General features: G+C 47.5%; 1 protein-coding gene across 5 annotated transcripts in view; it reads right to left on the bottom strand.

Moving 5' to 3' along the window:
- Window positions 1-2,148: 2,148 nt before the first annotated feature.
- Window positions 2,149-26,995, bottom strand: part of ALDH1B1 (aldehyde dehydrogenase 1 family member B1) — a 241,008-nt gene continuing 216,161 nt past the window's right edge. For 2 of the 5 annotated variants that reach the window (XM_086683547.1, XM_086683546.1), the window contains one exon: window positions 2,149-4,764. In XM_086683547.1, coding sequence (XP_086539673.1) covers window positions 3,195-4,754 — 1,560 coding nt within the window. In that variant the 5' untranslated portion in view covers window positions 4,755-4,764 and the 3' untranslated portion in view covers window positions 2,149-3,194. The other 3 variants (XM_025935125.2, XM_086683548.1, XM_086683549.1) reach the window with 3 other exon arrangements.

Raw genomic sequence — 26,995 nt, 5'->3', positions numbered from 1 at the left:
TCCCTTGGGCCGAGTGGGGTGCAGTAGAGTCAGGACACCTGAGTTTGAATCCTGGCTCCACTTAATAGCTGAACACAGGGGCACCTGGGTGGCTCAGTCGGTTGAGCGGCCGACTTCGGCCCAGGTCATGATCTCATGGTCTGTGAGTTCGAGCCCTGCATCGGGCTCTGTGCTGACAGCTCAGAGCCTGGAGCCTGTTTCAGATTCTGTGTCTCCCTCTCTCTGACCCTCCCCCGTTCATGCTTTGTCTCTCTCTGTCTCAAAAATAAATAAACGTTAAAAAAAATTTAAAAAAAAATAGCTGAACACCTCTGGGCCTCCACATTTATTTAGCAAGTGGAATGCTAATAATAAGTACCTTGTGGGTGGTTAGAAGCATTCCATGAGTCCATATATGTTACTATAGGTGCCTTATAAATATTGTGTCGGCCTAATGTTCTTTCTTTCTTTCCGTGACCTCATGGCCTCTGTGCTTCTACTTACCACAGAACTTTCATCTCATTTGGAAATAGTCTCCCTGCCACACTGTGAGCTCCTGCAGGGTCAGGACTGCCTCATTCAACTCTCTTTCCCCACAACCTGCCTAGAACTGGCACCTGAGCCTGTCCACCCCCCCCCAAATGAATGAATGATCCAAGCAAATTAACTAACAAGGTGACCACCAGAGGTCAGCCTCACACCCAGAATAGAGTCAACCCAAACTATACTTCTTTAAAAGGCCTGGGATCTGGGATCCGGGATCTGATCAAGGGAGCCTTGGTGGATCCAGCAGAGAAGCAGGGTGTTTGATCTTGTTCAACAGCATTGCTATGGCTCTTGAGGTTTCAAGGTATGGTTAGACACTGGCCCCCTTTCTGCCCCCTAGTGTATGCCTGAGAAAATGAGTCCAAATGAGCTGCAGGCTAAACCTCTCAGTTCCCACTTCCTCATCTAAAAGGGGTCAGCCCACTGCCTACTTTACGAGATTGTGAAGCTTTGCTGGCGTGTGAAGACGACTGGCAGAGATCGTGCTCCACAGAGGAGGTGCTTGGTGCAAATTTGTTGAATGGGTGGTGGCCTAGAATTGCAACATCTAGGACCAAGTGAAATCCTGCCCTTAACGCTGTCCAGGTCAGGCTCCTGATCACACCTCCCACAACCAGAGCAATGACAGAGGACAGAGGGGCCTTGGTGGCTCGGCTGACTAGGAATCTGACCTGACTCCTCAGTCTCAGAATTTCAGGGATCGGAAGTGAGACCTATTAGATCGTCTTTTCGCAGTCCCACCCACACTGGGACACCTTCTGACAGTCCCTCTTGGTTTAGAAGTAGAGAACAAATGAGGAACCAGGCTGAAAACATTAGGATGCTACTTGTTAGTCAGTAGAGACCCCCACCCACCCAGCCACCGGCTCCCTCCCACCTCCCCCTACCAATGGCCTCCACGAGAAATAGGTAAAAGGTGTGCACTGCAAGGGCAGTCAGGGTCACCCCAGCCTGAGACAAATGGTGCAGAAAGTAGGCCCTAGGATGGGGAGAAGAGGGGTCTGTTTGGGCCTCAGGAAGCAGTTTCTGGCCCACTCCCGAAGACACATGACAAAATCACCTCGATGCCTCGGTGAGATAACAGGACATTAGAGATGACAACCAACGCTGTGCATTTCCAAGACTGAGTGGACCGGGAAATATGGGGACTCGTGAGGTCTAGAAAGATGGAAGACGAGGAGAGAGAGGATCAGCATTGTTTCTGTACCGTGGTCTGGCTGACTTGGAATTTCTCCCTTCAGATGAGGAATGAGGTCAGAAGACTAACAATAAATACATTGAACTCTGAGGTGTGAAAGTCTGGAAACCCCTAGTATGTCAGAATGGCCCTGATGCTGGGCTTTGCTGGAGGGGCAGTGTGTTTGGGTAGAGGCTGGGTGACAATGTGGAAGCCCTGAAATGGGAACCTAAATGAACTTGCTCTAGGCAGGAGGCAGGGCTTTTCTCTATGGGCCTTCAAGTTGCACTTTGTCACTCAGCCAAGAGAAAACAAAAATGCAACTAGAAATATTGGGGAGGGGACTTTTGTACCTGGCTGGGGGTTGACTGGATGCCCACCTGGGTCCCTTCCATCCCCACGACTCTAAAATTTTCAGTTGTAACAGAATATTGACCCAAAGTTCATTTGCAAATGGAATTATGAGTATTTTTTATTTAATTTTTAATTGAAATTAATTCACATATCATAAAATTCATCCTTTTATGTGAATCGCTGTGCAATTCAGCACTTTTTAGTATGTTCACAAAGCTGTACAACTCTCACTACTATCCAACTTCAGAACCCTTCAAAACTTCCCAAAAAGAAATCCTATACCCATTGGCAGTTACTCCCCCTTCTCTCCTCCCCCAATACCCGGCAACCACGGATGTACTTTGGGTCTCTGGATTTGCCTATTCTGGACATCTCCTATAAATGGAATCATACAATATGTGGCCTTGTATGTCTGGCTTCTTCCACTCGGCCTAATGTTTTCAAGGTCCATCCATGTAGAATGTGTCAGTACTCCATTCCTTTTATGGCTGAGTAGTACAAGGAATATTCCATGGAAACATTTCGCTTATCCACTCACTAACTGATGGACACTTGGGTTGTTTACTTTAAAGGAATGGTTATATAAATGCATTCTTTGCCCACTCCTTCCCTCAAATGAAGGAAAATCAGTAACAAAATGTAGGGTAAGCAAGCGAAACAGCCTGATAACTGGTAATTTAAAAAGGAAAAGCATCCTTAATTTTTAGGTTAAGTCACTGAAAAATGGGGCCAAGATTTGGCATCCACCTAGTTCGAAACTCCTAATGCCTTCCCATCCTATGTCTAAGCCATCAGGTTAATCCACTGGGAAGTTCTTGGATCAGAAGGAAGAACTGAAAGCCACTGTCCAGGTGGTTTTCAATGTATTTTCTAGACTCCCAAGATTTCATGGAAGTAACTCAGGGCCACCAAGGGGGCTGGGACCAAAGGGCAGGTGGGTAGAACTTTGAGCCCAGTCCCCAACCCTGCTTTAACTAGAGCAGCTCTCATTTCAATTGCTTTATTTGGTGAGCTTCCCTCAAAGAGTTCATTTGGGACAAATAAAGTGGGGGCTGGGGCTAAAAAATGATTTGGCAACCGCTGGTCTAGGTGATTATGGAATTCCTGGACTGGAGGAGGGTCTCTGTGGTGGCCATTCTTATGAGTTCTTCTGAGGAATCTTGATGGTAACTGTCTTCACCTCGGTGTAGGCCTTTAGCCCGTCCTCCCCCAGCTCCCTCCCATTGCCAGATTCCTTAAACCCTCCAAATGGCGTGTGGCAGGTGACAATGTTGTAGGTGTTTACCCACACTGTGCCAGCCTGGAGTGCCTGTGTGAAGTACATGGCTTTGTCCAGGTCCCGAGTGAACACGGCGGCAGCCAAGCCATATCTGGTATTGTTGGCCCTCTCGATCACCTCCTCCATCTTCTTGAATTTAAACAGGGGCTGCACAGGCCCAAAGATCTCCTCTCTGGCGATCCTCATGTCATCCTGCACACCACCAAAGACCGTGGGCTTGATGAAGAAACCACGCTCCCCCAAACGCTCCCCACCACAGAGAAGTTTTGCCCCCTCCTTCTGGCCAAGCCGGATATAGCTCAGGATTCGTTCGAATTGCTCCTTGTCCACCTGGGGCCCCTGCTGAGTGTCCAGCTCAAAGGGGTTCCCGACTCTTCTCTGCTTAGCCTTCTCCACAGTTCTCTCGAGAAACTCATCGTAGATGGATTCTTCGACGAAGGTCCGGGAGCCTGCACAGCAGCACTGGCCCATGTTGAAGAATAGGGCTTCGTGGCACTGCTCCACAGCATGGCCCAGGTCAGCGTCGGCCAACACGATGCTGGGGCTCTTCCCGCCCAGCTCCAGGGTGACTCTCTTCAGGTTGGAATCGCCAGCCGCCTTCTGGATCAGGTGGCCCACCTCAGTGGAGCCGGTGAAGGCAACTTTGTCAATACCCATGTGCTGGGCGATGGCCGCTCCTGCCGTCGGGCCATAGCCAGTGATGATGTTCACCACCCCAGGGGGAAAGCCCGCCTCTTTAATGAGGGAGGCCAAGTACAGGGCAGAAAGGGGGGTCTGCTCTGCCACCTTCATGACCACAGTGTTGCCTGTGGCAAGCGCTGGGGCGAGCTTCCAGCCCTGCATGACCAAGGGGAAGTTCCACGGGATTATCTGGCCACAGACACCAACAGGCTCGTGCCGGGTGAAGCAGAAATGCTCGCCATCCATAGGGATGGTCTTGCCGTGCCACTTGTCGGCCCAGCCGGCAAAGTACCGGTATACTTTGATGACCTCATCCAGGTCCAAGACATAAGACTCCTGGAAAGGCTTCCCGTTGTCCAAGGTCTCCAGTGAGGCCAGGTAGACACGATCCCGCTCCACAAGGTCAGCCAGGCGGTTCAGCAGCCGGCCCCGCTCTGAAGCATCCATCCGGCGCCACGGAGACCCCAGGCGGAAGGCCTCACGGGCTGCTTTCACAGCCCGATCCACATCAGCCCGGTCCCCTTCAGCCACGTGGCCAATGACCTCTCCTGTGGTGGGGTTCACTGTTGGGAAGGTCTTCTTGCTGGCTGCATCTTGCCACTCATTGTTGATGAACAGCTGGTTGTAGTGGATGTCTGGATTCGGGATGGGGCTGGGGAGGGCAGCTGCCGAAGAGTATGGGGCAGTCCTGCCATAGAGGCAGAGCAGTCGGGGCACAGGCACCAGGAAGCGCAGCATGCTCACGACTCTAGAGGGGGACAGGGGGAACCAGAGTGAACGGGTGACAGGGGACAAAGTGGTCCCCCAAAGGCCCACCAGCTAAGATGTTCCAAGATGCTAGCATAAAGGGGTGTCACTTCTAAAAACATGGATTGTAAGGGGTACAAAGGCCCTAAAGAACTCTGGCCCATCTCCTTCATGTCCCATCTTTCCCCCAGCTCACTCCCTCACCTCTTCTGGGTCTTGGGTCAAATGTCACCTGCTCAGCAAGGCCTCCCCTGACTGCCTTTTGTAAAATTTACAAACGTGCAACTTTTCTCACCTCCAGCACCCTGTCCCCTACCCCGTGCCTTATTTCTCCCCATCTGACACACCAAATAGTATATTTACACACTCACATGTTATTGTCTGCCTCTCCCCAATAAAACATCAGCTCCAAGAGGGCCGACATTTTTTTCCCCTGCTTTGCTGTGTCCCTGATACCTCGAAGAATGCCTGCTACAGAGCAGCTGCCCAACAGCTAGTTATTCAGTGATATATATCAAAATTTCCACAAAGACTGTTCACGATTTGACCTAATAATGGGTAGAAACCAAGGGACTGACAGACAGAGTTACCTCTGAAATAGGGGCTTGCTTCACTTTACCTCTGTGCCTCAGTTTCCTCTTATGTGAAAGTCCTCAAGGAGCTACACTGAACAGAGCTGTGCACATAAAAAGCATGGTAAGCCTCCACCCCAGCATATCAGAGCTGACCTCAGACACTGGCCCAGCCAGACCCAGGGCAAAGGTCTCAATTTCCCAGGAGTGCAGCAAGTCTGGTAGCAGCTGGGAAGAAGGGCCTGTTTATTCTTGCCTACAACTCTGAAAACAGGGCAGACTTTATTAAAACAACTAAAGGGGCACTTGGGTGGCTCAGTCGGTTAAGCATTGACTCTTGATTTCGGTTCAGGCCATGATCTCACAGTTCGTGAGTTCGAGCCCCTCATGGGGCTCTGCACTGACAGCACGGAGCCTGCTTGGGATTCCCTCTCTGCCCTTCCCCTCTTCCGGCTTGCTCTCACTCTCTCTCTCTCTCTCAAAATAAATAAATAAATGTAAAAAAACCACTTTTTAAACCAACTATAAAATTAAGACAGTATATAAAATGTATTCAATGAAATTTAAATGGGGTATAAAACTTACAGATTCATTGAAACAGTTACTCTTTAGCCAGGACATCAATCCCTTCACCTTCTCTGTTTCACTTCAGTCTTGACCCACCCAGCAGCCAAAAGGAATTGCACCTGCCTTCTCCACCCCCACTCCCCATCCCTGTATGGCTCACCCTCTGCCACTGGGAATCCTGGAAAGCAAAGCCCCAGCCAGGTCCCCCAGCTTCATATAAATCAGAGCCCTCCCTTGGAGGGTGGTTGAGCCAGCAGACCTATAAGGGATACACTCAGGTTCCAACCTGTTCAGAGCTCTGTGCCGTGTTGAGACACAAGAAACTTTGGGTCCAACAGACCTGGGTCTGAGGAGGGAGGGATCCCAGGGGAGGGATAACAACCCAGGGGTGGGGGAGTGGAGGGGCTAACCAGGTGAGAGAGATAGTCATAGGCCAAGGCTGGCAAGTCTTTCATGCTAAGCCAAGGCTGTTCCTCCTCTAGGGGCTTAAATAAATAGGGTCTGTGCTTAGATCTTCCACTTGCATATAGTAAGATCACTGCTCACAGCACAGCACACTTTACAGTTTGCAAGTCATTTTCTTAGCAGTAAGTCACTGAGACTCCCAGCAACCCCCGGGGTGATCTGGGCAGATGATGACCCCCGTTCTGGAAGACGGCTGGGGATCAGAGAGGCTAAGGGGGACTCACCAAGGGCACACAGCAAGTAAGAGTAGGAGTCTCAGCCAGGATTCCCATAGTCTCAGCTTTGTGTTTCCTCTGACTGTGGGCAATTTCTTACAGTTCCTGGTATTAGTGCCCACTGTGCCAAGGGCTGGCCGCCCTTCTGGATCACCCAGCACGTGGCACCAACTTCACCTTCTGCGGGCAGGGGAGCGCGGGTCACAGCTTCCTGGCTCCGGTCAGGGGCTCTAGGCTGGAGTGCGCTGGATGGGCGTGAGCTATGATTTCTAGCTAAGGCGGGCAAGGTTTGCTGGGATCTAAGTCCTCTGGGCCCCAATAGAAATCACTCCGTGCCCCGGGGGCAGGCACAAGCTTGGAAGCTGCAGCCTGCCCTCGGGATCGAGAGAGAAGGGTGCTAATTACCTGCGGCAGGCTCGGGTCCAGGTGCAGCTTCAAGCTCTTCCAGGTCTAGCCCAGCCTCCAGCCGCTAGCCCAACGCCGGTCCCACTTCTGCGCAGCGGCTCGGCCTCTACCCCAAGCCGCGAGGCTCCGCCTGCGTCCCTGGGAGGGCCTATCTGCGGCCCGGGGCCAAGGCCGCTCCTCCCTCTAGGCGTGGGCCGGTCGGGGCTGGAAAGGCCGGGGATAGGGGAGGGCAGCACTCCCCACTTCCCGGGTAACCCAGCCACCGCCTTCCCCACCCCCGAGTCTCACGGCAAGCAAGAACGCCCTCGTCGCTTAGCGGCTCAATGGTGCGGTCCTAAAGCGCTCCTTTAGAAGCGGAAACAAAGACCCAGAATGGGGCAGGCCTTTCCCAAATCACAGTGATCACTCCAGTTACATTTTGCATATTCTCCCGCAAGGTGCACCTAGTTAGGTCCTCATCCTCGAGCCTCTGCTTAACCTCTTCTGTGCCTCCCTTGTCTTCCACCTTCGCCGCTCTTCTTCCCTGTAACTTTAAGATTTTATTTGGGTGCACTTTAAAAATGCATCTTTCTTTGTTTGTTTTTTTGCCCTAGGACAAAAAGAATATAGGCACAATGTAGAAAAGCTTGGAAAACACAGAAAAGGATGAAAGAATTTTTAAAATACCTTCAATGCAGTTTTTCTATCAATTTCTGAGAAAAATGTTAAAATCTGTGACGATTGTGGATCTATTTCTTCTTTTAATTCCATCAGTCTCTGCTTCATATATTAGGTACATATATATTTATGATTATTTTGATTTATGTATTGAGCTTACATCATTATGAAGTTCTAGTTTTGATCTCTAGGAAAAAAAATACCTTCAATCCTTTCACCCAGAAGTTGCCATTTATCTTGTCCATATTTTTTCCTCTGTATTTTTCAAAAATCCACTTAATAAAAAGGAAATCTTATGGTGACCTCTATTTTGCTGCCTGCTTTTTTTTCTTTCTTTTCTTTTTTTTTTTTTTTCACTTAGTGATTTATTATGAACCTTTTCCATGTCACATTAATTAAAAAGCAACATCACCCTGTCCAAAGTGGGCACCTAATTCCATGGTAGGGTAGACTGCTGATGGACACTTAGATTGTGTCCGTTTTGTTGTTGTCTTAAAGCGTGCTAAGCACACATCTCTGACTCGCTCCACCTCCACTGTGCCTTCCTTCTGGTTGGAGAGAGTGGGAAGCTACAAGCTCTTGTAGCCCTGTTTGCAGCTAGAGTTCTGGAGTGAACTGGCTGCTTCCAAACAGCAGTACCCCTGCCAGCTGTGGAAGGTGGAGGTTATTTTCCTGCCCCTTTGGAGGCAGGAGATTGTGAAGGCAGGTTGTGAAGATTCTGCATTGGTGTTCCTCCTGGGTATGGGGTGGGGGCTGTGGCTGTGGCTTCTAGACTCCTACTACCTGCTCTTTGAATCACGGCTGCAGGGGTGTGTCTGGACCTAAGAGCACCCGAGGTGGCCTCAGACAGTAAAGAGACTGGTGAGCCATGTCTTTCTTTGTTCTGGGAATCTGTCCTGAAGGACTAGTTCTCCCTGCTTCTCCCTCCAGCCCTTCCAACAATTCTATCAGCACCTGACTCTCCATATTAAATCCCTACCTCTGCACATATTTAGCACTCACATTTTCCTGTTCGACCCTGACTGATTCATATAATTTTTTCTTAAGCTACATCTCTATGGAATCTTCTGTTACCATGTCATTCTTAGGATGTTTACAGCCCTTGCTGCAAAATGTAGTTCTTCACTAAAGCAGTGAATCTTGTGTCTTGCCACAGCTCTGTTCATGTCCTGCTTTGGTTTTCCCCAGAAGTGTGGAGCCCCTGCCTAAGCCCCTTCTGCTCTCCCACAGCACATGGCCAACCTAGCACGTCTTGGGTGCTTGGCACTCCATGATGGGCTGATTCAATGATTATTTGGTCAGTTAACAGCCTCATTGGTAGAGGTAGTGAGTCCATAACAAAGGGAGTATCAGTTTTCATGACAGTTTGGAAAGCTGTGGCCAGAGGCCAGCTGGCAGATAGGAAGTGGCCCCATAGAGACAGGTTGAAGTCTGTGTCCTGTGAGGAACAGGTAAAAAACTGGGGTATCCACCCCTTGGAACTCACAGGACAAGTTTTTGCCCTCCAAATTTCCAAAGGACACAAGCAGACATCTGCAGGGTCCTAGAAGGCAGAGCCAGATCAGTGAGGGGAAGTTATAGGGGGCAGAGGAAATACTTCCTCACAAATCAGTGCTGGCTGAGGAGGGATAGGAGGGTCTGCTTTGAAAGCCAGTGAGCCCCCCCGCCCCATCACTGGAGGAGTACAAGGAGGGATAGACAACCATTTGGCAAAATCCTGTGGAGAGGAGTACCAAATAAGGACTAAATAAGACAACTGGCTTCCAAACTTAGCTGTGCATCAGAATTGCCTGAAAAGTGTCAAAAACAAAACAAAACAAAACAAAACACCACAATCTCCTGGATCTTACCTTCAGAGATTCTAAATTATTAGATGTTGACTGAGACCTAGGAATTTTTTTTTTTTTTTAAGTTCTCCATATGCTCCTGATATGCAACTCTATCTGGGAAGCACCGATCTAAGTGGTCTTTGGGGATTCTACGACTCTACCACGGATGGTTTTCAGAAAGGGACTAATCCAGTGAATGCTTTGTTTGGATCTAGATTCCATTCAGCTCGCCCCCCCCCCGCCTTGACATTTCATAAGCTGTGGCTTTCACCAGAACTCACAAAAGTAGTCCTGTTGCAAGTTATTTGTAAATGCAGCCAAAAAATTAAAAAATAAAAACCTTCCACAATGTCTGACATTTACAGTTTGGAGAAAAGGATAAATGTGTCATGGCTCAGGGTAAAGTGCATAAATTATTTTTGCAGAGAGTTGACTATTGTTCAAGAATGTTTTGGATTCAGCTTTTTAATTGGCAAAAAATATCTAGGCCTCTATAACGGATGTTGGGCCTGGAGCCACTGTGAGTGTTTGTACTAAAAGGATTGAAGGAGAAATAGTGAGATAACACAAGCCACAGCCAGGTCATTGTCAGCAAGGAATGTCACTCAGGGATGTGTTTACACTGGCCTGGTGGGAGAAGAGAAGCTATTTCTATCCTTTGGTGTTTTGGAGCCTTATATGTCTAGGAAGTTACTAGAGAAGATTCCTGGCTCGGAGACAGTGAACAGATCAGATAGATTCCAAACAAAAGGACATGCGAGCTGCACTGGGCATTTATTCTGCACCGAGCATAACAGGTGCCTCCATTCTCTTCATTTGAACAGGAGATGGAAGACTGGGTCAAGACAGTGAGGGAGTTGCAGGGAATGAAAATTTAAAAATAAAAATGCATGTAAAAGTAAACCAAAATAGGGGCACCTGGGTGGCTCAGTCGGTTAAGCGGCCGACTTCGGCTCAGGTCATGATCTCGCGGTCCGTGAGTTCGAGCCCCGCGTCGGGTTCTGTGCTGACGGCTCAGAGCCTGGAGCCTGTTTCGGATTCTGTGTCTCCCTCTCTCTCTGACCCTCCCCCATTCATGCTGTGTCTCTCTCTGTCTCAAAAATAAACAAAAACGTTAAAAAAAATTAAAAAAAAAAGCAAACCACAATATACCCTTCCCCCCCCCCACCCCTGAGTAAATCTCTACACTCTGTGAAGTTTACTCTGTGTGAACATGACCGAAGTCTCAATGTTGTCAAACCAAACGTGCCCTGAGTATTGACCATAAACTCTGTTTCCCTTCCACCTGCCTGACTTCCTTCCTCTTTCCCTCCCTCTGCACCTGAGTTTATAGTTGAGCAAACTGAGACCCAGAAAGGGAAAGGGACTTGCCCAAGGACACACAGGAGATGCGTGGCCTGAGTTTGCGCTAAATCCCGGCTCTCACACAAGCACACAAATAACAGTGACAGGGAAGCAAAGCACACGGCAGTGCATGGCACCTGCAGTTAAGGGTCTTGAGGGAGAGAGATTATCCCGGATGAGATGGGTGGGTGCAATGTCATCACAAGGGTCCTTATCAGTGGGGTATGGGAATGTCAACAACACCACAGGAGATGTGATGACAGAGGCAGAGGAAGGAGTCAGGCAGCCATAAGCCAAAGAATGCAAGTAGCTGGAAAAGGCAAGGGAACAATTTTCCCCCAGTGTCTCCAGAAGGAACACAGCTCTGCCGACACCTCAATTTTAGCCCAGTGACACCCATTTCTGACTTCTGAGCTCCCAGAACTGTAAGATAGTAAGTTTCTGTTGTTTTAAGACATGAGGTTTGTGAGGGAAATGAATATGTTGACTCACTCATTTATAGCCCTTGTAGGCATTTGAGCTCATGGCCTCTGACCCGAGCATGAGCAGGCCTGGTGGTCAACATCTTCCACTATGCAGATGCCATAATTACGAGCAAGGGACATTGTTTCTTTCATTCACCCAGCATTCCTTTGTTCCAAAAAGGGACCCTCTCCTGCCTCCACCCCAATCATGTTTTGGAGTCAGAACCGCCCATCAATGCATTCTCCGTATTCTGGGGACCTTGCTAATCCTGTTAACTATAAATGCCTTATATTTTGCATTTCTAACAAGTTGCCTGGTGATACCAATGCTGCTAGTGCCAAGACCGGGCTTCAGATAGAGGGTGGAAGGTGAGATCTGAAGGACAAGCAGGGGCAGACTAAATGAAGAGGCAGGTGAAAGGGACAGGCTTATGCACAGGCCTTGAGATGGGAGGGGTCAAGTGCACTTAAGGAACTGGGAGAAGACAAGCGGGAGGAGGGAAGGAGTAAATAGCTCTGGAAGAGGCTGGAGGTGTGGGCAGGGGCCAGACCCCACAGGGTTCTGGAGGCCCAGGTAAGAACTCTAACCCCTGGGCCAGGCACTGTGGATAAATCTAACGTGGTCCCACCCTGGAGGAGCTCAGAGGACAGTGGGAGGAGCCTGACCCAACAACACTAATGCAATACACTACCACCTGCCTCCAGCAGAGAGTAGCACCTAGCTCTGTGAAAGCAGAAGAGGGAGCCCTGAGAGCCCCCTGCCTGGGACTTCTCGGGAGATGACTTCTGAGCTGAGCCCCATGTCAGTTAGAACTAGTTCAGACACGTATCATTAAACAAGTGGCTCTCAACCTGTGGCTGCGTGGTAGCATCACGGACAGCTTTTTACAACACCGATGCCTGAGCAACACTTCTGATTCCCAGTCAGAATCCCTTGGTGTGGTACCGGGTTGTCTGATTTTCATTGTTGCTTTGGTCTGTTTTGTTTTTAAGCTCCTCTACTGATTCCAATATGAAGTTACATTTGTGAACTCCTGATGTAAGAGAAAACCCAAAATAAAAGTGGCTTTGGGGCACCTGCGTGGCTCAGTCGGTTAAGTGGCTGACTCTTGATTTCAACTCAGGTCATGATCTCATGGTTCGTAGGTTTGAGACCTGCATCAGGCTCTGAGCTGACAGTGTGGAGCCTGCTTGGGATTCTCTCTCTCTCTCTCTCTCTCTCTCTCTGCCCCTCTCCTGCTCTCCCTTTCTCTCTCTCAAAATAAATAAATAAACTTAAAATAAAGTGCAGACATAGGGTGTCCATGGTGGAGTGGAGCTTGGCTTTGTCTTCATTTCTAGGGCAGAGAATTCTACTAGAGTTTCGAGGAAGAAGGAGGCGAGTAGACACGATCCAGTTTGCAATTTGAGAAGATTATTCTGGTTGTAGTGTGTGCCTCCTCCAGTTTCCTAGGGGGAGAGATAATTCCAAGTTATGTTACCCCAAACAGCAGGTGTTGATAACTCCTTAAGCTAGCTGCTAGTGGACACAGGGGGGTCATTATACTCTATTTCTGTGTAGACTTAAACTGGTTCATAATAAAAAGTAAAAAAAAAGTACCAAAAGATTATGTTACCAAGTCAACAGAAGGTGTTCTCTTGGTTCAAAGGCTCTGTAATATATCTGTCCCTTTGTGACCCTCATAATTGGGCTCAGTGGGTCCATATCTTTATCTCAATGCACAATTACGGGACAGCAATCACAGGATGGGGCATGAGTGGCACAAAGGGCATGGGTCTAGGTGTCAGAGCTTGGGCCCCAGTCTCTTCTCCAGCCTCTGTGTGACCTTGAGCAACTTCTTTCTCTTGGCCTCAGTTTTCCCCGTTGTTGAAGGAGGAACCATGAGATACACGAAATGGCCATTACAGGATCAGGCCCCCAGAAAGTTACGATAAGGCTGTTAAATAATGTTCATTGTTAGCAGAGTCCTTGGACCACAAACTTTGGCCCCGCACATGTTATTTGTGCAACTGTCAGTTGCCTTTCCTGTTCTGTTATCGTTACTGGTTATGGGCAGTGATGAGGCAATGACTGAAGTACAAAGTCTTGGCAGAGGCCAAGTGTATCTTTACACATGTGCTGACTGAGAAAGCCTGAGATGCTGCCCCACCGTTTGACACTTGGTGCAGATTTGCCGATGAATGCACGAGTACCGCTTAGATCCAGGAATATCTGACTACAGCAGGGGAGCAGGGATGAGCCTCTGCTCAGGATGACCTTGCCTTTCACTTCTGTCTCCAGTCATCAGTTCTTCCTGCTTCTAAGACTATTTCCACACTAATAAGCATCTGCCTTCCATCTTTCCTCCCTTCACCCAGCTCCTATTATGGATGACCCTGTTGCAGAGGCCCTGGCGTGCACAGATGAACCAGGCACTATCCCTGTCTTGAGGCCTCAGACTGGGGAGGCAGACAGACATGGACACTGGTGTGTTTCTCTCACACAGTATGAGGAAGTTCCATGGTGCCAACACAGCAAAAAGAAATGAAATGGAACACCATAAATCCTGTGAAGGACCTGGGAGTCTTCCTGGAGGAAATAATACCTGATCTGAATACTGAAAGCTGAAAAAGGACAGGGAAGAGATGGCATTTCTGGAGAACAGAGTTGCATGTGCAAAAGACCAGAAATGAGAGGTGCCTGGGTGGCATGGGGAGCTATGAGTAGCTTCTGCTGGCTGGCGCCTGGGCTATGATGGGTAAAGTGGGGTACAGTGAGAGAGCCAAGGCTGGAGTGGTAAGGGGGACATATCATGAAGGGCCTTAAGTGCCATGCTAAGGAGTTTCAATGTCATCCTGAGCAGTCACAGAAGGGCCTTAAAGCAGGAGGGTGACTTGGTTAGATGAGAACCATTCAATTTCATCAGATCCCATGGCAGTGAGTAAGGGTTAGGTTTAACTCTGAGAAACAGAGACTCTAATACCAGTGGCTTACACAAAATGGGAGTTGATTTCTCTAAATAAGTAAAATAAGCCTGGAGGTGAGCAGTGCAGGGAGGTGACAAATGATCCTCAAGGACACACATCCCTTCCAATTCACCATTTGGTCATCCTTAGCAGCAAGCATTATCTTTGTGGTTCAAAATAGCAGCTTCCACATCCATATTTCAGGTGGCATGATGGAGGGAGGGATGTGGACAAAAAGGCAAATCATGTGTGTCCACTGCTTTTGAAGCAGGGTCCCCAAAGCTACCCACAAACCATTCCTCTTGCGTCCCATTGGCCAGAACATAGTCACATGGTACAACCAGGTAGGCTGGGAAATGTAGTCTTTATATTGGGTGGTCATTTGGGGAGATTCCATTTCTGTAATTCTGTGGGAAGACAGACACTGGAGAATAACTGAGGCTCTGCCACAGACCCTCCTAACTCTGTGAAGACAAGCGTTATCAGCTTCGGTTGACAGATAAGGACCCTGAATCGGTGCACCTGAATTGCAAAGCTTGACTTTGGATGCTGCCCTCTTAAGCACTAGGCAAGCTACTGGAGGTGACTGACCTGGGTTGAACCTCCCCTCTCTGGTTCCAAAGATCCTGCCATGACTGCCTCAGTGGGTCATCTGGGAGGAGAAGCTCCCCACCTGAGAGGATTCCCATGATGGCTGATCCGGCCCCTGGCCTTACAGAATCAGGGACAGAGCAGGGAGCAAGGGGCGCCCTTAGAGCTTCTGCCCTAATGTTGCCATTGCACATTCAGTCTGGGGAGACTGAAGCCCAGAGAGGCAAAAGGACTTCTCCAGATCCTTCAGGGAGTCCATGGAGGTTGGAGGGGAGAGGGGCTTGGACTACCACCTGTAACAAGAACCCACACATGTCACAGTCTTATTTATTATTCACCTGGTATCTAGAGTGGTTTTTAAACAACCTTTTCAGATAGGCTGCATTCTGGTTAAGGTGGCAGCTGCAGGTTGATGAAATTGCCCCAGGGTTTGAATAAGAAGGGTGTTTCCCATAGCACATCCTTTCATAAGGACTATAGACCACAGGACATTCCTTCCCCAGGACAGAATAATGTGTCTGCAGTGATAGGCAGGATGGAATCACAGAGGAGAGAGGACATGAAATGTAGTGGGTAGAGCCCCAGGCTGGGGGCCAGAGGCCTGGATCCCAGGCTGCCTGCATCATTGTGTGCCCTCTGGGCCTCGTTGTCCATACAGCGAGGGGACTGGGCTAGATCACACACCCAAATGAAATCTCACACAGAAGGCCAATGTCAATCCATGTGAAAATGAGCTGTTTGCTGAACACCCCCACCCTCCAGGACCCCTGAGGCAGCTGTAGGGGTCTCTGTGGCTCAGTCGTCTTTCCCAGCTTTGCCTCTGGGCTGAGGTGTCTAGGGATGCGCACGAGAAGGGGCATGAAGTGACTCAGGGACAGGAACCAGGGAGTGTGGCCCCCACCTGGTCTGGTGAGAGTCCTTTACAGGGTCTGGAGGGCAGCTGGCCAGGTCTGTCCTCCCAGGGCCAACTTTTTGGACCAAATGACCTCCTAGAAAGGAGGGTGGATGGACAGATCAGGGGTCCCTCGCTGGGCAATGGCTTCCCAGCAGTCTGAGTTTGTCCACAAGCTAGACCCCACTCTGGTGTGTAAAGGTGGGTAGAGGCTCCTCAGAGAGACAGTATCAAGACTGAAGAGTTCTGAGCCAATGGAGGAGCCTAGGCGTGCTATTCAAGGCCCTGAATGCTAGAAAGTTGCACTGACGAGTGAACATAGAGCCTGCTGTAATTATTCTATGCCTGGTCCTTGTGTCCCCCTCGCTGGGCCAGGCATGTCTCCTTTGGATGCTGACTCACGAGAAGGTTTTGGGGGTCCTCGGGCAACAGCTAGGAGGCCAGAGTAGACACAGGTGGGCACCTGAGGGCTCAGACATTGGCCGCTTACAAACTGGTAGGTGATCATTTCATATTCAAGCACCTAGATGGCAGTACTAATGCTTTTCAACTGAAAATGAGTCCTGCACTGTCATTTAGGACTTGAGCCAAAGGGGTTTATCACCGTGATGAGACGAATATGAACTAAGAGCATCGTTACCCTGATTGTACAGGACAGGAGACTGAATTCTGAGCTGGGACAGCAACTTGCCCTAGGCCAGGCAGAGAGACCCTGGCAGGGCGGGGCATGGTGAAATAGACCTGAAGTCTCTGCCTCACACCCTGAAGCCACTACATAGGTGGCCTTGGAAGTACAATTACTGCCTGCTGGGGACAGATCCATGCCTTTAATAGGCGTGTTTATTTTATTATTATTTTTTTTAATTTTTTTTTAACGTTTATTTATTTTTGAGACAGAGAGAGACAGAGCATGAACAGGGGAGGGGCAGAGAGAGAGGGAGACACAGAATTGGAAACAGGCTCCAGGCTCTGAGCTCTCAGCACAGAGCCCGACGCGGGGCTCGAACTCACGGACCATGAGATCATGACCCGAGCTGAAGTCGGACGCTCAACCGACCAAGCCACCCAGGCGCCCCAATAGGCGTGTTTATTTAAAGGGCTTCCCAACTCTCAACACCCAGAAGGAAAGAAGAGAAGATTCAATCTCGTTTTCAAACAAAAAGAAAACCAAAGAGGAAGGGTAATAAGGGGGCAGAATCATCCTCCAGTTCATGAGGCCTGAATCTCAGACTGTATTCCACCAAAGCCATCTCTTTTGCTGGGGACAAAGGAGCTGCTGTACTGAGTGGGGTTGTTTGTTCACCGAGCCACGTTTGCAAATTTGTTTAATCATTCTCTTCTAGTGTGTGTCACCATTTCTCTGCTTCACAGAGCAGCAAGGTGTGGCTAAGAGCGCCCTCCTGCCCTAGATGTATGGACTTCAGGCCCCACCCAACCTGGGCGTGCCCCTGCTCGTGGCCTTGATTCCAGCTCCCAGGGCTTGTTGCCTTGAGTTCCATTCCAAAGCTCTCTTGGGCTAGGAAACTGTTTCTGCCTCCATCTGAAGAGCACTGAGGAGTACAGAAGAGGAAAAGCAATTAGTTTTGAAAACTCAAGGTCACCCCTTCAGGGAGCCCTCGAGTCCATAGTGAACCAAACTCCTGGTCTTAAAACTTGAAGGATTTAAAAAATCCTGGTCTGTTGGCCAGACAGGCTCTTCCCTTCCTGAATATGTGTAAATGGGTAATTGCTTGCAACCTTAAGGTATGCTGGAGCAAGACACTCACCTAGGTGACACTGAACCAGGTGCTTACCCTCGGCTTTGAGAGGCACAGGAATCCCATGAAGCTGGAGAGATGTCTGATTAGACCCTGTCTTGTGTCTCCCTGGAGTTTCAAATGCTTGATTTAAGTGTACCTGAAAATGTCACCATGTTAGTGATCTACTGAACCTTCCTATTTACCCTGAACATTTTAAAAGTGGATAGAGTAGGGGGCACTGAAAGATGACTTCTCTGCCTGGATTGCAGTATAATACTCATTAATAGTCCTTGAGGGCTTACTCTGTGCTGAGCACTTTACACGGATTACCTCGCTCAAGCTTTATCACACCCATGTGATAGATAGATGACCAAACTCTGATTTCTATCTCCAAGGAGGAACAGATTTAGAGACGTGCTGATCAGCCTGGCTGCACATCAGAATCACCAGGGAGCTTAATAAAAACACTGATGCCCAAGCCCCCTCCCCCAGACCACCTGAATCACCAGAGTCTTCAGGGATGGGACCTGGCCATGGATATGATTTGAAGTATTCTGGGTGATTCTAATGTGTAGTCAGGGCTGAGAAGTTGGAGTTGTATAACCTGCTCAAGGTCATCCAGCTAATGAATGGTAGATTCAACCCAGCATATCTAATTCACCAGGCCTCACTTGAACATGCTGGAAATCAGTGTCTTTTGTCACCCTCCCAAAGGAACTAGGTAGGGCTTAGGTATGAAGTTCCTTCTCCCCTTAACAAAGGCATGTGTGAGCCGGAAACCTCTAGCACTTGCAGCTCTGGAACCAGAGGTGTTTATTTCCTGCTCTGCATTTTCCTGATTGTACCACATGGACGTGACACAGTGTATTTGTATGCTATTGCCCCAGTACAAATGACCACAAACATATGGTTTGAACTCATGCATGCTTATTCTCTTACAGATCTGGAAGTCAGAAGTCCAAAGTCAGTTTCAGTGTGTCAGGGCCGGCACAACTCCCTCTGTTCTCCCTCTAAGGGAGAATCTACTTCCTTGCCATTTTCAGTTTCTGAAACTGTGTTTCTTGCATTCCTTATCTCATGGCCCCTTCCTCGATCTCCAAAGCCAAAGCCAGTAGCATGGTATCTGCGTCTCTTCAATAAGGACCCTTGTGATTGCATTTAGGGTGTAACTGGATAATCCAAAAAGTCTCCCCATTTTAGGATCTTTAACTTCATCACATCTGCAAAGACCCTTGTCCATCTTTCAGTCAGCCCCAGGGGCATGGTGTGGGACTTTAGTATCTGTCCTCCCCCCATGGTTAATCAGCCCATTGCTTGAGAAAGAATGAAATCTGGCCATCTGCAGCAACATGGATGGAACCGGAGGGTATTATGCTAAGTGAAATAAGCCAGTCAAAGAAAGACAGAAGCCATATGTTTTCACTCATATGTGGATCTTGAGAAACTTAACAGAAGACCATGGGGAGGGAAAGGGGAAAAAACTTACAAACAGAGAGGGAGGGAGGCAAACCGTAAGAGACTCTTAAATATAGAGAACAAACTGAGGGTTTATGGGGGGTGAGGGAAAGGGGAAAGTGGGTGATGGGCATTGAGGAGGGCACTTGTTGGGATGAGCACTGGGTGTTGTATGGAAGCCAATTTGACAATAAATTATATTTTAAAAAATCAGCCCATTGCTACAGTAGCCACTCTAGTGGCTTTACTTAAGTGAAATGGAAAGAATCTATTATAAGGGAAAGAGGTGGGTTGAAAAGCAGGAAAAAACAAAGCATCCTGCTGACAATAAAAAGGCAGAAAGGGGGCCCATCAAAGTCTCTCATAAACAACTGTGGCAAGATCTCATATTATCTGGGACCTTGAGAGAAAACATACACAAGCTCCAGAGTTGGGTCTTGCTAAGCCTAATGAAGGTGCTGCCTCAGGGAAAGCAGTTTATTCCCGTGAAGGAAGGCTCAGAAAAGCCCGGTGTGTTGGCAAGTGCCCTTCTTCTAACAGAGGAACTTCAGGGGTGGATTGCCCCCCATCCCTAGAGACCAGGGGTTAGGCTAACATTGCCCTCTAGAGTGTATGATAGGGGGTGACCAGAGGCCCTATGTTGAACGAATCATTTTTGGTCTCTCACTAACAAACAGACTATATGAGCTCTAACAGACACTGGAGATGAATGCACACTTATCTATAGAAACCTCTTGAGATTTTGGAGAGAAATAAAGGCTATTAATGGCAAATTTTAGGCAAAGACCCTTTTCCATCTAAGGTAATCCTTATCGGTTTCAGGGGTTAGGACCTGAATCTCTCTGGGAACCATTACTCAGTTTACTACAAACAGGAAACAGGGAGATACCCTCATTCGTACTTCCATTCAGGTTCAAGGGAGCCATCGGTGATCTGGCTGAAGGCAACTGGAGTGGAATCATGTTGGTGGATATTAGTGTGGTCCAAGTGAAAATTCGGTTAAGAAAAAAAATAAAATGCTAAAGCTAGCATCCAAGATAGCCTCCAAGGACCCCCTGACTTCTGGCACTCACACCCTGCCTGCATTGTGCAGACTCCTCCCACACTGCCCTTGGAGGGTTGGTCTACGTGACCAACAGTGTATGATAGAAGTCGATGGTGGTATGTTACATCCGAGATTAGATCATGAAAGACTGAGGCCTCCATCTTGGGCTTTTTCTTTCTGATCTCTCACTCTGAGGAAGCAAGCTGCCATGTGAGTTTGGAGACACGCACCTCAGAGGAACTGTGGCCTCCTTTCAGGCGGCCAACAACCCATAAGTGCACTTGGAAGTGGACCCACCAGGTAGGTCATCAGGGAGCTGCCCATGGCTTACTCACAACCCCACGAAAGACCTGGAGCCAGAACCAGCCAGCTAAACCATTCTTGCATTCCTGCCCCTCAGAAAGCTGCCCCTCAGTGCTAAGGTTGGGGACAATCTGTTTTGCAGCAATAGATAACAACTACAGCGACTGTTCTGTCTCTGTTCCAGTACTGGTAACTTTTAGTTTCTCCAATGGGGCATTTTGCAAACTTTCAGGTAACCTGAAGCACTTTTGTCCATTTTCCAGGAGTGTGCAGTAATTGAATTTTCTATTTTGGAAATGTTCAGCCATTGATCTCTGTGTTCTCATGTTTTAATATGAAAAAAGGCAAAGAGAAGATGACTTAGAATGATCTAATATCCAAAAATGGAGATTGGCTGGGACAAGGCACACAGTTCATCACTGGAGCTGACACAGGCTCTGGGAAGTGGCTGGGACCTCCTTTATCAGGACCGACCATTATATCCCAGGGGGCCCATGGCCCCTTTCAAAACCACCGTCTTGTTCTTAAAACCTCCATCTTCCCCTCTACCCGCTCCCTCCCCCCTAACCTCCCCTTCCCCTTTCCCTTCATCAGGGAACTTTGGTGAGAAAAACTTCCTGCAGTGTTGGGAATTACCTTTTCCATTCCTGAACTGGGTCTCGCTTTATCTGCTTTCCTAATCTGGCTTCTGGGAATTTCTCTTCCCTACTCTTGACCTTGTTTTTCTCAACCTGCACACTTACTATAGTGAAATGACCCTGACTCTCTTTCCTTAACAACATTTCCACCTGCTCCATGCAAGGGAGCCTCAGCTGAAGGTCAGAATCAGAAGGAAAGCATGGGGGTGCCTGGGTGGCCTCTGACATCGGCTCAGGTCATGATCTCACGGTTCGTGAGTTTGAGCCCCGCGTTGGGCTCTCTGCTGACAGCTCAGAGCCTGGAGGCTGCTTCAGACTCTGTGTCTCCCTCTCTGTCTCTCTCCCCTTCTCTCTCTCAAAAATAAATAAACATTAAAAAAAAAAAACTGAGAAAAAAAAAAAAGAATCAGAAGGAAAGCAAAGGGATTGGAATAATTTACACCAGGGGATGAATGGCTGATAGCTCCAAAACTATACCCACGCCTATTACTTATATCAGCCTTAAAAACAAAAACAAACAAATGAGTAAGAGTGAATTATCCTGGTGGTGTTTCAGGGGGACTGAAGAAGAACAGGGAACCACTCTGGTAGGTGAGAAAGATACGGAGAATGGAAACCTCCACAGCCTGAGGCCAGGCTTCAGGCTCTGGGATCACAGAGCTGAGGCTGAATCAGCTCTGCTACTGAGGGCTTTGTGGCCTTGGCAAGTTAGCAACCTCTCTGAGCCTCAGTTTCCACATCTGTAAAAGGCTGTCATGACCTCTGCCTCTGACCTGTGAATAAGCTACAAGCAAGTTAAGCACAGGTGAGGTGCCCAGCACCTAGCAGAGAGCCAAGAGGGTGTCCCGGTGCGGGATTTCCTTTCTTCTTTCTCTCTTTCCACAGCTGAATGTGAACCTCCTGCCCGCAGCCCCAGGATCTGGTTGTGTTGGCCTTGAGCAGGGTAGACTGGGGGAAGGGAGCCAGGTCTGCCCTGGCCATCCAGGATGGGAGGATGGTGGGTGACCTCCCTCCCAGAAGCCCCTAGTTCCACATTCGCTGACTGGGTGCAGATGGTGGAAGCTGAGGGTTGGCTGTAGGACAGGCCTGGAAGCAGGCTCCCAGGTGCCAGGTGGGGTGGAGCCGGAAACAGCTTTCCTTCAAGGCAAGTTGGCTCAGCCCATTGCTTTGTTTAGCTTCAAACATTCAGCTTCTCGCTTCTGTTTGAAAACCTGCATCTGATGTGATGGCCTGGCAGCTGGTGAGAAATGTGCGGAGCTGCATCTGTGTGTATCTGACAGCCCAGGCTTCTCTGTGTCTGGGATCTCATTCATTCATTCATTCATTCATTCATCAAATATCCAGTAGGTGCTTACAATCTGTGCTAAATACTGGGATCCAACTGTGAGCAAGACAGGCATGGTCCTTGCCGTCAGAGTGTAGGTTCATGTAGGGGACGGGCTGTCAAACAAGGCACACAGGTTGGTGTAAAGTTAAGGCCCATAAGTGTTCTCAGGGGCCGGAATATGCTACCATCAAGGTGGGTAATGGGCCTTAACCAAGTAGAAGAGGCTGGTGAATTTAAGTGTTTCTGCTAATCCATTCATCCAACAATGATTTACATCTACTCTGCCCTGGGCATGTATTAATCATCCCTCAATGGAACTGTCAGAACTGTCAACTGTCACCTTGCCTACCAGGAGCTTCTTGAGGGACATGCAGATATGTGATCATTCTCCTCTGGGCCCTCCATGCTAGACCCAGGCTTGATTATGCAATAGAGACTCAGATTCTGTCACTGGAATGGAAAACCATGCAGAAAAGAAGAGAATCTTTCCTGGCTGAACAGGGATTTGAAGAAGCAGGGTGTGTGTGTGTGTGTGTGTGTGTGTGTGTGTGTGTGTCCCAGATTGTCACTAGCATTACTGTGAACACCGGGGACCAGACAGACTCAGGTTATAGCCCCGGTTCTCTTACTCAAGAACTGTGTGACTTCAGGCAAGCCCTCTCCCTCTCTGGTCTTCAGTTTCTCCTACTGTAGAAGAAAGGGATTGGAACAGAGCAATGCTAGGGTCCAAGCCCCAGAACAACATCTGGAACAGAGCAGGAAAAACTGTGTCATTTGTCAGAGGAACCAGATGCAGTCAGGGTTGGAGACACGAGTCATGGTAATGACAAGCAGTCCTAAGTAGTGCCATAATAGTCTCCTTCTCTCTGTTCATAAGCAGGGTTGTTTTGTAAGCTGAGGAACGCAGCATAGTATGTTTATTTTAATTCTCAGATCATTGGGTCTGACAGGTAAATTTCCTTTTAAAGCTGGATGTTAAATGTATTTTAAAATGATCATAGTTCATCAACTTTTTTAAAAGAACAATTATAATACGGTGATAGATTCTGGGATCCATAAAATAGGATTCTAGATCCTAGCTTTGCTTTCAAAGAAGAGAACATGGAAAGGAAAAAATAGTAACTTTCCAGCAGAGACACCTGGCAGACAGCACCTCAACTGAGTGATGAAGGACAACCTCACGAGTGATGTCAGGTGTCACCGAGTATGACGTGATGAGAAGAACATTTCACCTCTGTGGTATCCTTTTCATAAATCTATAACCTCAGTCTAAGCATGAGAGTAACACGAGCCAAGCCCAGAGTAGAGGACACTATCTAGGATATTGAACCAGAATCTCCTGAGACTGTCAGGCTCATGAAAAACAAAGGAAGACAGAGGAACTGTCATAGCCCAGCGGGGACCATAGGAGGCATGACAGCTAAGTGTAACATGGTGCCCCGTGTTGGGTCATGTTGCAGAAAGAGGACATTCATGGGAAAACTGGTGAAATCCAAATAAAGTCTGGAGTTTACTTCCTAGTACTGTACCAATGCCAAATTTCCTTGTTTTGACACATGTACCTTGGTAACCTGAGATGTTCGCAATGGGGAAAACTAGACGAGGGATATTTATGAACTCTCTGTACCGTTTACATAATTTATTTTTTCTGTGGAAATAAATTTATTCCTAAATAAAAAGTTTATTTAAAAAAAGGAAGTAGAAACATTTTAAGACTAAAATAAAAGCATTTGGCAAAAAAAAAAAAAAAAAAAGGAGGAAAGGATGATTAAGAGACAAAATAGTTTCCTTCTTTTTTTTTTTTTAAATTTTTTTTTTTCAACGTTTATTTATTTTTGGGACAGAGAGAGACAGAGCATGAACGGGGGAGGGGCAGAGAGAGAGGGAGACACAGAATCGGAAACAGGCTCCAGGCTCTGAGCCATCAGCCCAGAGCCTGACGCGGGGCTCGAACTCACAGACCGCGAGATCGTGACCTGGCTGAAGTCGGACGCTTAACCGACTGCGCCACCCAGGCGCCCCAAAATAGTTTCCTTCTTAGAAAATGGCATAGAATAATTTGTTTTGTCCTGGTTGATGGGGTTAAGATTTTTGATAGTTAACGAAATTCCTAAGGAAACTAAACCAAACTATGAGGATTTAGGTAAGGTGCTGCCTTATAACCTCATGCTTCAGCTTGGTGCTAACATCGAGGGCTGCACAAGATATACTAAAAGCACAGAAGGAATCACTAACTCTAGAAGGGTTGCAGAAGACTTCCTGGAGGAGGGGGCATTTTGAAGAGGAGCTGAAAGGATGTATAGGAGTTACGGAGCTAATGAGAAAGAGTAAGGGTAGGAATCTCTATAACTATATTTAATAAACATTTATTGTTTACTTATTAAGTGGCAGCCACTAGGCTAGGCTCTGGGGATGTAGCTGTAAAGAAACCAAGAAATGTTCTCTGTTCTCATGGTGTTTTGTTTCCTGTTACCTTCCAGAACCTATGTAACTACATAGCTATAATTATGGAGTGGCTGTGGATATTCAGGTGTGTGTATTCTAGAAATATCAACTACAGGTCTGCCCTGTCACCACCCCGACTGCTCAGGGACACCCTCCATGCTAGGCTTCTGCTGTCCAGACCACCATGTGTTTACCAGACTGGTGTGACAGATAGGTGGTCTGCACAATTGTACAGGACTCTTGGTTTTTTTTGTGTGTGTGTTTTTTTTTAATGTTTATTTTTGAGAGACAGAGACAGAGACAGAGTGTAAGCAGGGGAGGGGCACAGAGAGAGGGAGACAGAATCTGAAGCAGGCTCCAGGCTCTGAACTGTCAGCACAGAAACCAATGTGGGGCTCGAATTCACAAATCGTGATGTCATGACCTGAGCTGAAGTCAGACGGTCAACCAACCGCCTGAGTCACCCAGCCGCCCCAGGACTCTTAGGTTTTATTTTCTGCTTTCATCATCTTGAAATGCTGAATAACTTTACCTTTGAACTTGAGTTTGGTAAGTGAAGTCTGATGAGACAGTGGAGCACGCAGTGAGCAGAGGAGATATGCTGGTGGCAGGGCTTGGCCCCACGGGGACTGTGGGTGGTGCACAGCAGACAGCCTGGACACTGGGTGTGCATACACAATACACCTGGGGGCAGTTTTGGGTGCTGTGGGACCCCAAGGGGGCAGCCAGGGCTGGGACGTGAGCTCAGATTGATGGCAGTGATGGCAGCAACAGCCAAAGTAGCAGCGCTGGCGACAGCCAAGGCCTCAGGAGAGAGGTGCCTTCAAATCTGAGATATTGGTCCTTTACTTGATTGGTCCTTGCAGTTATGAAGGGGTTACTAAGTGTCAGGTCCTGTGTTTGATAGGAACTCTAGTTATGCCCCGCGAGAGGTGGGAGGAAATGCCAGGTTTTTTCCTTAAGTTTTTTGTCCCCCTAAAAAAATATTATATAGCAAATTTGGAAGAAATAAAAAAGAATGGAAAAAAACTCCAGAGACTCAAAACCTTGACAAATAACTATTACCATTTTGGTCTGATGTTTTCTAGACTTTGCTATGAACATTTTTACAGTGTTTAAATGATATATATAATATACTTTTTATCAAGTGAATACACCACATTAATTTTCTTTGACACTTACGTGGTTTCCAATTTTTTGATAAGACTTTGCTTTACATCTTTGTACATAATTGTACTTTTCAATAAACTCACTCGGTTAAAAAAAGCATGAAGTTCTTCATGAATTTCAGATTATTTCCTAGCCCAGAATTTCTGTTCTTTGTTGGCTATGGGCTTTTTAGGTGAGTCATTCACTTGTGTGTTTGGTTATTTCAGCACTGACTTATCCCTAGCTTTATAACAATACATTTCATAACTCAAATGAAATGGACAAATCCCTTGGAAGACACAACTACCAAAGCTTCGCTCAGGAAGAAATAGGGAACAAGAATGGCACTGTATCTGTTAAACAAATTGAATTCATAATTGAAAACCTTCCAACAAAGGAAACTCCAGACTCAGATGGCTTCGCTGGTGAACTCAAATACCAACTTATTTAAGGAAGGAAGAATACCAATTCTACACAAATTCTTACAGAAACTAGAAGAGGAGGAAACACTTCCCAATAATTTTATAAGGCCAACATCTCCCTGTTACCAAAAGCAGACAAAAGATATCCCCCTCCCCTGCTGCAAAAAAAAAAAAAAAAAAAAAAAAAAAAGAAAGAAAGAAGAAAAAGAAAAAACCATAGTCCGATATTCCTTATGAATATAAATGCAAACAGCTTCAACAAAATGTTATCAAAGCAAATTCAGCAGAACATACAAAGAATAATTCATAATCACCACATTGGGAAATAACCTAAATGTCTTTCAACTGGTGAATGGGTAAACACACTGTGTTTATCGTACATTCATATGATAGAATTCTGCTTGGCAATTAAAGAAATGAACTATGGATACACACAACATGGATAAATCTCAAATGCATTACAGTTAGTGAGAGAAGATGCACTCAGAAGCCATATACAGTAGGATTCTATTTATATGACTTTCTGGAAAAGACAAAATTATCGGAACAGAAAACAGATCATTAATTGCCAGGATGGGGAGAAAGGGTGACCACAGAAGGACAGCACAGGGGAATTTTGGGGGTGAGAGAATAACTCTGTGTCTTGATTGTGGTGGTGGTTACAGAACCACGTGGGTTTTGTCAAAACTCATGGAATTCTATGCCGAAAAGCATACATTTTACTCCATGGAAATAATACCTCATTTATAGAAGAAGAAAAAA

The sequence above is a fragment of the Puma concolor genome, chromosome D4 (assembly GCF_028749965.1).
Source record: "Puma concolor isolate L17-30 chromosome D4, mPumCon1.1.hap2, whole genome shotgun sequence".
Classification (NCBI taxonomy): domain Eukaryota; kingdom Metazoa; phylum Chordata; class Mammalia; order Carnivora; family Felidae; genus Puma; species Puma concolor.
Note: the sequence above shows the minus strand (reverse complement) of the source record. Positions and strands in the feature narration are given on the sequence as shown.